This window comes from Kryptolebias marmoratus, linkage group LG15 (assembly GCF_001649575.2).
Source record: "Kryptolebias marmoratus isolate JLee-2015 linkage group LG15, ASM164957v2, whole genome shotgun sequence".
Lineage (NCBI taxonomy): Eukaryota > Metazoa > Chordata > Actinopteri > Cyprinodontiformes > Rivulidae > Kryptolebias > Kryptolebias marmoratus.
The window spans coordinates 14,239,430-14,250,580 of NC_051444.1; the positions used below are offsets into that span (position 1 = coordinate 14,239,430).

The window sequence follows — 11,151 nt, forward strand, 5'->3', positions numbered from 1 at the left end:
CATGCCAAAGCCTGGAGTCAAAAGTAGGCTGCCTCCTAAAAGGGGTCAATAGAAAGTTTGACTCTGAAAATAAATAGTGCCTTTTAAAAGAGATGGGAGTCAAAGTGTGTGGTTTCTATGAAAAACAACCAAAGCAGAGCTTTTGAAGCCAAAATTAAAGAATTTAAAGCCAAACTATGACACAAAATGTCAGGATAAGTACAAGAATCTGAACATACAGTAAAAACTTTTAAAAGTAGAATAGATGCAAAGAAGTCTTTTGTCAGAGAATTTCAAAGTGAGGCTGCCGTTGAAGCTTTTTTTTTTTTTTTTTTTACTGGAGCAGAGGAGGGAAAGCAGCCTGGTTATTTACAGAGAGACGGTTTTATGAAAGGATAGAGGATTAAAATGTGTAACATCGTGTGTCCAAAAAAAAAAGTGATGTTCAAGTTGAGGTAAAACGCTGATCCGATGTTTTGAATCGCATGAAGACATGAGTCAGTTTATGGAAAGTAGAGGGACAGATACCACAGAGCTCAGAGATGTAAAGCTGCTGTGTGACTTTTGGTTTCTGAGTGACATAATAATGTTCTCAGCCTGCAGCTTCATGGACAGGGCCACGTTATCATCAACACTGACATGTAAGCTGCAGTGACGGGTTTTACAGACTTCTTCAAATTGTCATGCTACAAAATTTACAACACACTGAGTCTTTATTATTGCCCATTTTTTTAGTTTTACTGGGTGTAAAAGCAGTAAGGTGTGCATACACTGCTTGTCAATTTTTGGTTGCTATTCAAAATAGACAGAATAAACCACTGCGTAATATTTACATATTTACCATGCCAGTAGCAGTAATGAACATGTTGAGTGCTCCATTAATCAGTGCTGGGGAATCTTCTATTATAGTGTCTCTGTATGTCGTGATTCTGTTGACCCAGTTATGACTCACAGAGCCATTCCAGGCAACCTGCAAAACAAACAACAACAACAAAACTGAACACTGTTATTCTTCTGTGAAAACAAAAAAACAAAATACCAGTGGCCCATCTGGAAATGAGCACTCCCCTTGCAGGTTTTGACCTTGGGTTCAGGTGCAGAGGCATCCTCCCCTTCCCCTGGATTCGTGCTTGCCATCAGACTCTGTGCTTCTGGGTCCTCTGCTGGCTGTTGACCCGACTCTTGCCTGCCTGGCGACATCAGAGTCTCTAGCTCGTGGCTATCGCTGCAGTCTGGAATGCTGGCTGGAACAGGACAGCCACCTTTCCTGTATAGAGGCGTCACAGCTGTGGAGTTCAGACCTCTGGACATTTCCCTATTTGGCAGTGAAACGGTTAGAAAAGGAGATAAACTGTTAACAGATGCATCTAGTTGTGTTTCTTTGTAAAGCAGAGTTGTAATTGAAATAACTAACATGCATTGTGTATAAAGACTGACACCTTATCACTGTAGGGTCATCTTACCAAGATTTGCTGTTACGAAAACTGAAACACATGCAGAGAAGGATGCATATCAGCCCCAAACAAACACCGACTATGATGCCTGTAACTGCATGGATGTCCAGTTCTAGGAAAATATCAGGGAACAGATAAAATACAGAAATAATGTTGGAGTAAGCATAAAAAAAACTTTAAAATATCAGAAAGCTTTTGACACATAAGCCCTCATCGATAAGAATACTTATTTCTTGCCCTGAAATACGTAAAAAAAACAGAATAAAAAATTATGTAAAATAAGGCTACAGTAGGGAGACATTTTTTAACATTACATTCAAGTTGGGAGGGCAGCTCTTCATTGATATTCATTTATATTTGGTGTCATTGGCAGCGTGAATTAAGAGCAGAGAAACAAATAGATGGCAGGAACTCTCACCCACCACTACACCCCCCACCCATCCCCGTCACACTGTTTACTGGCAACTCTACCAGAGAACATGGGAACATATTTTAATTAAAAAATTTTTATAATAAAGAAATGTAAATACTATTAGTTGCTCAACTGCATGCACATAATATGCCTCTATGATACGCACGATAAACACAACGCAAGACATAAAAGAGCTACGCAAGGAGTTAACAGGGGAATTCTGTGTCAAAAGGCAAAATGGTCATTTCATAATTACTAGAGAAAAACTGAAATGTTGACTAGTGGAATTAAAAAGCGTGTAATGAGACTGAAAGCTTAAACACAAACTGAAATGGGATTAAAGAAGGTGCTTTTTGCAGGAAAAGTCTATTGTGATGATGATAAATCCAATCATTTTGACATCCACACTTTATTATTCCCCTCAAAATGCGGAACACATGAGCAGCGATAACAGTCACGCAGCGCTGCAGAACACACCTCTCCCCACAGCAAGAAAAATATATTAATTTTAAGGATTTTGTAATTACTCTTCATGAATGGAAATTGGCATTTTTATTAAAGATGTCAACCCCCCACAGTAAAACCGTAGCGTGACTCTTTTTCACTGTCTTATCTAATTCCCCTGACTGACTTGTGTTTAATAAAATGCCATAATGAACTAGCTGCCTGTACTATATAGTTAATACCATACCCTAAAGCTCACATTTTATAATCTGTTTGTTGGTAATTATTGATCTCTAAATTTTGTTTTATTTTCTGTCAGATTTGTGCAAACTGCCCACTACATATAAGTGTTTTATAATATTGCTCTCAGAGATTATAAATGTACTGCCACAAGCTTTCCTAATATTACACATACCATATTTGGGCAGGGGAGTCTCAACATCCTTTACAGGTGAAAAGGGCCCTGCCCCGACCTCAGTAGATGCTCCCAACTTAAAAAAGTAACGAGTCCCACCAGTCAAACCGTGGACCTCCACACTGGTCATAACCCCTGAGAACGACAAATAAGAGATTCAGCTTTCTGTCATACTAGGATTTTAATTAAATACATTACACATCAAGAAGACCCAAACTGGATACTAATCAGCATGGTTTTTCTTTAGGAACCTACCGTCCTCAGAGAGATTTTTCCACATGTGCTCAGGCTCACTGAGATTGACGCTGTACAAAATTCTGTAACTGATGATGATACCATTGGGTTCCAGCGGAGGGCGCCAGCTCACCAGCACAGAGGAGGAGTCCAGAGCACTCAGCTGCAGTTCCTCTGGTGGTGTGGAGGGCCCTGAGGGAGAATGCAGGGTCAGGTCAGTAATTAGAGCCCAGGAATGAGGATTCACAGCTGGAGGACGTATATTGTCTGGGTGGGGGATTTGTCTTGCTGTGTGACAGCCATCTGTGTCCTCGTGTTGCTGCCACCTGGGGACAGGAGAGAAGGTGCAACCGGGACAATGGGGGTGTGGGCAGGGGCTCAGGTGATGATGGAGGCTAGTGAAGAGTGTGGCGAGGTGAGCTCCAGTAATAATGCCATTAAAAGCCACCTGCCTCACCTGTGTGACCGAGCAGAGGCGCCGGCCAACACAATAACCATCTTCACACCTGAGTGCTTTATTACAGCCAGATATTAGCAATTGTTGCCAACCCCGAATCCCCGCGTTCACTGGCCAGCCAGCACAGCGGTTTGCACATGAGTGAGCACATAATCACTAGGTTGTAAAACACCCTCAAGCAAACTGTCAGAGACATAAGCTGCAGAATTTGAGGACCTTAAAAAGCACAAACTGATCTTTTGATTTTTTTTTTTTTTTTACTAACTGGTGCATTGGCGCATTGTAATAACAAAACAAACTCGGCTTGATCAGCCTACACATGCAAATAATTAGCCGGAATTATACAACCATAAAAGTGTATGGGTAGGATTCAAAGAGATGCATCTTTGAAATGATTTCTTATAAAATGTTCCCTGAATCTGTATCCTTCTCATTTTCAACAAGAAACACATTTACACACATTTCTATCAACCAGCTACCCAATACGACTAAACTCCTCTATTTTTGGGACTGTGCTTTCCCAAGCTTTATTTGGTAAAAGATTTGCTCAAATCAACTGAGTTAGTGGGGGAATTACTGGCACATTTTATTTATCAGCGTCAAAGACTTTAAATTTACACTTGAAGCAAATTTTTCAGCACTGTGTGAGAGGAAAATCGTGCCTTCATACAACACGCAGCTCAGTGGAAACTCACGGTCGGGCAACGTGGACTCCTCCACAGTACCGCTGAAGGGTCCGACCACGTCCACTCCGTTAGACTTCACCGCCAGCTCATAGCGGGTAAAAGGCTTCAGCCCTCCCAGCAGGATTTCCTGAGCCAAACTGCAACACAGACAACGTTTTTTTGTTAGTTTGTCACAAGTAATATTTGTTGGTTTACACAGTTTGATTTGTATGTTTATAATTACCTTTTATCACCTTTGATTTAATTTGATCTTTTATATCATACTTGTATGGTTGAATTTCCTATAAACGGCATAATGAAAGTCTGGCATACTTTGCATGCCAACATTTTCATGGTGTGCAATAATAAATTACATTACACTCAGTCAGGAATAATGAAGGCAGAAAGAATGTAGAGAACATTTCTTGCCCACTGCTTTTAATAGAAGTTTACACAATACATTTTTAAAACTCACTTATATAATGCCTTTTAGACACATCAAATGAACTCTTCATTTAGACTGCAACACAAATTATACTTAGCAATACAACTATTCAAGTTATTTAAAATATCATAGAGCACAAATGAAACAAAAACAAACATTTCCTTGTTAAATATTGTGTAGAAAATTAGAAGATGAAAGCAAATCTATCAAAAACCTATTTTTGTTGCAGCAAATAAATGTTTAGATGCCAGCTAATGGAGAATAAACGCAGCAAATAAAGAAACAACACTTAATTACAAAAATTCTTTGGAAAATGTTTTAATCTGAGTTACAGGGAACAGTTTTATGTTGTTTAGTTTGTTGTTAGTCTTAATGAATTGTAGAGGTGTTGATGCAATGCTAGAAACACAAAAAACATTTCAGATTTTTATCTTGGTGTTCTGACCTGGTGTGGTATATGACCAGCGACGCGTTGGTGGTTCCCGCCGGGCTGCAGCGCACCGTATAGTTGATGATGCGTACGTTGCTGAACCGCGGTTTCTCCCAGCGGAGCCAGATGGAGGTGGAGCTGTTGGCCGTGGCATGGATGCTGCTCGGGGGCCATGGAGGGGGGTGCGGGGGAGTCAGTGGTGCTGTTACACAAATGCACATTATTTTCCACAAATATTCGAACATTCAGGTCGATTGTCGTGCTTTATGCTGTTTTATGTTTTATGGGCGCCTGCAGGAGTCTTACGTCTGGTGTGAGCCTTGTCAGTCCTTCCCTTCCACACTGCAGCAGCTCCATCTATCTGCTTGTTGAATGCCCAGATCTTCACCTCATATTGCCTATCAGGAACTGAATCAAACAAACCCTAGTGAGACTCCAAGATGCCCTGACAACCTGTTCCTGTAATAGGACATCTGCAAATATGAAATACGTTCTTAGCTTTTCAACCAAATGCTTAATTTTCTTTGACTCAAACAAGTAAAACCTAGATAAGCCACAGAGGTGCCAACAATCATAAAAAAGGTGTGTTGTCAGATTACTTGGATTGAACCCTGCCAACACCTTACCAAGCCCAGTGAGCAGATGGTGCCTGGCCTTCTTACGGAGCCTGATGGAGTGAGTATGTGTCGTCCTTTTTCCACTGGAGGACTCATCAGCTTCTGCTTCTCGATAGGACAGCTTGTAACCAGAAATCAGTGTGTGATTTGGCGAGGGCTGCCATGTCACATTAAGCGTGTTCACTTTGGGTCTGACTTTCAGCTCAGTAGGAGCAAAAATCACTAAAAAAAAAAAAAGATATTTAAAGAGAAACAAAATGGTTAAAGAAATCAAAATTATACTAACGAAAATATCTATCAGACCTCCAGCTGGTTGCACTTATTTCTCTCTTTTCCAGATAAATTTGGATGTAGAAAGACAGGTGAAAAATGTCTTTAAATTTTAAGAAGGAAAAGATCCCGAGCACACCACTGAGAGAACACATTAACTGCTTCAAAAATTCTGAAAGTTTTGGACCTGAACGAAATCCATGAATTTTGCACTGACACTTCTGTGACAGCTTGGCTCAGCTGAAGCTATTTTAACCAACGATATTGGGCAAAATTTCTAAAGAGAAGGTTCTGAAAGCTTGTAGGCTCATTTCCAAAAAAACCTGAGGCTGCTTCAGCTGCCGAAGGTTCTCCAAACAAAAAAGAAAATTTAAGGGTTTAAATATTAATGTGAACTGAATATTTCAGTTTGTTAAAAAATAACACATTACAATAACCAGTTTGGGTTTTGATAATTTTGGGCAGAATGATGTGGAGGAAAATGAATCTGAAACATTAACGTGATAAAACTGCAGGGCTGTGGTAGCTTGGTGGTCAGTGCTGCGGTTCTGTAATCCTGAGGCTCAGGGTTTGAGCCCAGGTTGTGCCAGAAAGGCATCTGGCATAAAACAAATACCATTTGTTTCATGTGAGTTCACTCACTGTGGCAACCCTTGTAGAAGGGAGCAGCTGAGTGAATAGCAACAACATTAACATATTAAAACTGAAAATAAAAAGAGGTCTGAAATCCTTTGAAATGTTTTTTTTCAGCTAAGGCTCTATAGAAAAGCCTGCATTCTTTTAAATGACTTTGTTTCTTCATTACATCTCATTTGGAGAGTTGCAAATCTTTGTATGTTGGTCTCTATCTGTCCTCACTTAGACATCTGCAGGTTGTCCAAAACCCCTGATAGGTGAGCAACAGTGTGATCAGAGCACACCTATGGTATACTCTACATTGATTTCTCTTTTTTTGAGAATAGCTTAAAATGTTGTTGAATGTTTTTTCGGAGTCTTAGCAACACAGCACCACTTCATTTGTCTAAAGTTGAGCTTTGTCACACTACAGTCAGTTGAAGGTGAATGAATCTTATTTGTGGCTCATACTCAGTGAAACATCATATTAGAGCTGCTCAGACCATTGATCAGTCTATTGTTAAAGCCCTTTTCTGAGCAGGATGTCTTATTGTTTAGATTTGTTGTTTTTTTTTGCTGTTCATAATTATTGCTGTTTGTTGCGAGGCATTGATTTTACACTTTTATACTTTATGCAACACATTGGGCAACTAAGGTTGTTTTTCAAATGTGCTATAGAAATAAATTTTTGACTTGATTGTGTTTTAAAAAAGGCCCCGGAAGCTTTTATTGTGTTGGAGCATAACCTGCAACTTTTTCTGCTGTAACAATAACGAGAAGAGAGCAAAACGTTGTTTTTTTGTATTATGGTGAGTAAGAATTTGGAATCTAGTAAATGATTTCTCACTTTCTTACAGACAACATGAAAAGAGGTTTCAAGTTTAAAAGATGTAATGGGAAGTAATGTCAAAACATTACATCACAATTGTTGCCGATGCTGGTTTAATTAAGAGATACATTCAGGTTAAAAACAATGAACCCGTGGTTTACTTACCCATGCCATGGTCAGTGTTGTTGTAGTGGGCTAATGTTTTATGTTGGACCCACTCAGAGGGAACACCAAAGCCAACGACGGTTCCAGCTGCTATTCTCAGATGGTACATCTGGTTAGGCTGCAGCTCTCTCAGGGTGAACTGAGTCTCGTTTCCTCTCACCACCACAGAGAATACAGTGCTCGCTGTAAAATACACATCAAACACATACTTGTACGGAAATAATTTTATTTTTTTATTTTATATATCTTATGATTTTAATGCTGTGAAGGCTTTTTCAGAAAAGCTGCACAGATATATTTAGCTAATGTAAATGTAATTTGTAATACTACAGCGTTCTTACTGCAATCAATCAAATTTTAGACCTTTCTCTCATGGGAATAGCCACCAATGACAGTTGGCTTTTTTATTATATACATAAAAAAAAACTAAGATAAAATTAATGATGTTTTTGTTTATAATCAAAACAAATGTAACATAAAACAAGAGGCTTTTGACACAACAGTTTTATATAATTAGCACTGCCCTTTTACATTGCAGCATAGAACTGAAGTGTTACAGAAATGTTTTACGTGTTACACACCCTGATCCGGGGTGTTGTAATCGATGCGGTAGCGGGTAACAGCTCCTCGGCTGTGCTGTGACTTCAGCGGATGCCACGTCAGCCTGATGTCGGTGGGGGACGTGCTTGCTACGGACAGCTGTGGAGGCACGCTCGGCACTGTGAGAAGAAAAAAAACAAAGGAACATACTAATCAAGTGTAACAATTTCTATTTTAGTCAAACTTTTTAAAAACTTTCCCCACAAGTGTTTTCATTAAAAAAAGAACTAAAAAGACATATGTTAAATGAATAAAAAGTAGAATGTCAGTTGATCTCATCTCATCAATCATTTTCAAATGACCACGCTGGCAGTGACAATTTTTAGTCTCTTTAAAGTCCATAGGAAGTCCTAAGTTGGTCTTATTTTTACCTGTGTTGTGTGCAGTTGTTCTTTACTTGTGAAGTAGTTTAATCACTCACCGTCCTCCAGCATCTCCACACTGACAGGCAGGGAAGGGGGACTGGCTCCCATGGGGGAATAAGCCACGACAAAGAATGTGTAGGCAGTATGGGGAAGGAGCTCTTTGAAGAGATACTCTGTCGTATCATTGTTTACAGCAAACCGATCCTCCACATTGTCTAAGCCTAAATAAAGATACAAATATTTGTCTTAAATATATGCTTTAATATTTGGACCTGCTCACCTTATAGCCACACACCTTCTTTGTAGGAGACTCACCTGTGGTGCGCTGGAAGTGCACAGAGTAGGCAATGATTTGGTCCGAGTTGTACTCAGGCTTCTCCCAGGTGAGCAGGGCAGTAGTGCTGGAGTACGGTGTTGCAGACAGGTGGCGAGGAGGGCTGGGCAGACCCTTCCTCACAATGACCGTCAGCTTGGCAGTGGCGCAGGCTGTCCCGAGCCCATTGTCAGCAATGCACTGATAGTAGCCTGCATCCTCCAGGGCCAGCTGGTTGATGAGCAGCACTCCGGGACTTTGCATCTTCACGCGCCTGAGAGACTTGATGAGGTGGCCATTCTTCAGCCAGCGCAGCACAGGAGGAGGCTCCCCAGAGCTGTTGCAAAGGAATCTGGCTGTATTTCCTCGGGACAGGGACACCGACTCTGGTGGCTGAAGAATCACCGGCGGGGCTGGAGATAAAAGGAAAAAAAAAAATTGACTTGAATGAAATGAATCTCCAGACAACTTTTTGAAAGTCAGTCTGTAAATTTTAAAAGAACACCAACAATGTAGATGTATTGCACAGACAGAAACCTTCTCAGTTTTGTCCTACAATCTCAAATAGAATATGTCTACAATTTTGGAACAAGGGTGTTGTTTAGATATTTCAAACCTAAATGAATTTCCAACTGTGTATAGCACCATTAAACCTATTTTACACTACCCTCAATAATACAGATTTATAGCTTTATACAATTATAAATACCATTTTAACCATAGCATATTACTCTTACCAAGCACATGCAGCTCAGCAGCACCAATGACAAACTCTCTAGTCTTGGGTTTGTTGGCTCGGCAGACGTAGACGCCAGCATGGTGACGCCTTGTGTCCCTAATCACCAGGTTTGTAGCGAGGACAACCACATCAGTGGAAATGGGCTTCCCATCTGATCAAAAGAGTTGCAACATAAAGCACCAGAGTACAGCATGAGATCTAACAGAAGGGAGAAAATGCTACTGGCCTTGAAAGCAGGAGAGATAATTTCTCAATCTTTCAGAGCCTGACAAACAGCACAAATGGAGACGGCACTTAAGGAGCAAAGAAATTGACGTGCAATGTCACAAACTGACCAACAGGTGGCTCTACGGCTTTTCAGTCTGAGTTCAACAAAACATACTCGCAAGTATGCTTCATTTTAGTGAGGTAAGCTATTTACTGTTCAGATTTCCCCATTTATAAAATATATATGCCCCTTTTTTCTTCATCCACCATTGTGCAGAAAGAAGATTTTCTTAGCAAAATCAAAACATCAACAACAAAATGCAGATAAATGTCTCTGCAAAATAATCAAGCTCAATCTATGACTGCAGCAGGTAAGGTGATAGAAAGCATCAATTCTAACATCTAAAATGTTTGTTGAGCAATTTGTTGTACAGAAAAATGTGAATAAGGGAGAAACTGCTGAAGCAGGACAAAACTGGAGAAATCAGAGAAAAAACAATCCAATTTCAATTGGTGTAATTTCGATCAAAAAATTACAAAAGAGTGTGTGCATGTGGGTGTGGAAATATATCGATTTGGCAAATAAAGCTATGATCAAAAAAGCCTACAGAGGACAGCTATAACCTGTTTATATCAACTACATATGCAAAAAAGACATCGTTATCTGCATCTTTCTGAGCAGACTGAATCACAGATTAAACAGTAACAGATTAATTTAAAGTGATGAACTAATGCGCTGTAAAGCTAAACGAGTGAGAGCCTTTGTACGTTTTACCTTGTCTGCTCCAGGACACCAGTGGTTTCGGCTGACCTTGTGCCATACACTCCATCACAGCAGGGTGGCCAAGCACGACTGTGGCATTCTGAGGTGGTGCAACAATACTTACTGGGCTCATGGCATCCTTAGGGACTGTTACAACAACAAAAAGGTGTTCTTTAGTGTTTTGCATCTTTAGTCTTTTAAACCACTGTTTACTGGAAAAGAAATCTTTAAATATGATCTCAAACTTTAAATTTGCTACTAAGTTTTTTGTTTTGTTTTTTATCAAAAGAAAAACTGATTTTGAATCTTTGACTGACCAAATCACAGTAAATATGACACTGTACTCACATTTTGGTTGCAGGTGTGCACATTGCTATGTATTGCAAAATATGTACTTTGTATCTAATTTGAATACAACTAGTAGTTATAGTGCTTTTAATAAAGAATATGTCAAAGCTTTGAAGACATATCGCTTCATCTGTCATTAGATCAGTCCATATAGTTGGCTTCCTGATATAAAGTAAAAACTTTGTCAGTTCTTTTTAGACGGTAGATGGAGATACTTAAAACCAGGGGTGGAAATTAAAAAATTTGTCCACCAGCCACTCAAATATTTTACCAGCCACTATTTTTTGTTGTGACAAAAAGTAATTTCATACGATGATGATGATGGAGGTGGGTGGAAGCAGTTGTGGTGCCCTACAAGCTGAACAACACCTCTTTCTGGACACTG

General features: G+C 39.8%; 1 protein-coding gene across 1 annotated transcript in view; it reads right to left on the bottom strand.

The window, feature by feature from the left end:
- The window catches only part of igdcc4 (immunoglobulin superfamily, DCC subclass, member 4), a 46,780-nt gene that overhangs the window by 4,190 nt on the left and 31,439 nt on the right, over positions 1-11,151 (bottom strand). The window contains exons 5-19 of the mRNA XM_017423646.3: positions 10,431-10,565; positions 9,447-9,599; positions 8,712-9,122; positions 8,453-8,617; positions 8,013-8,150; positions 7,432-7,614; positions 5,562-5,774; positions 5,242-5,343; positions 4,951-5,137; positions 4,091-4,218; positions 2,960-3,130; positions 2,705-2,839; positions 1,443-1,545; positions 1,063-1,294; positions 821-949 (exon numbers count right to left, since the gene is read on the bottom strand). Of these exons, the coding sequence (XP_017279135.1) occupies positions 821-949; positions 1,063-1,294; positions 1,443-1,545; positions 2,705-2,839; positions 2,960-3,130; positions 4,091-4,218; positions 4,951-5,137; positions 5,242-5,343; positions 5,562-5,774; positions 7,432-7,614; positions 8,013-8,150; positions 8,453-8,617; positions 8,712-9,122; positions 9,447-9,599; positions 10,431-10,565 (2,585 nt within the window). The remainder of the gene's footprint in view (positions 1-820; positions 950-1,062; positions 1,295-1,442; positions 1,546-2,704; positions 2,840-2,959; positions 3,131-4,090; positions 4,219-4,950; positions 5,138-5,241; positions 5,344-5,561; positions 5,775-7,431; positions 7,615-8,012; positions 8,151-8,452; positions 8,618-8,711; positions 9,123-9,446; positions 9,600-10,430; positions 10,566-11,151) is intronic.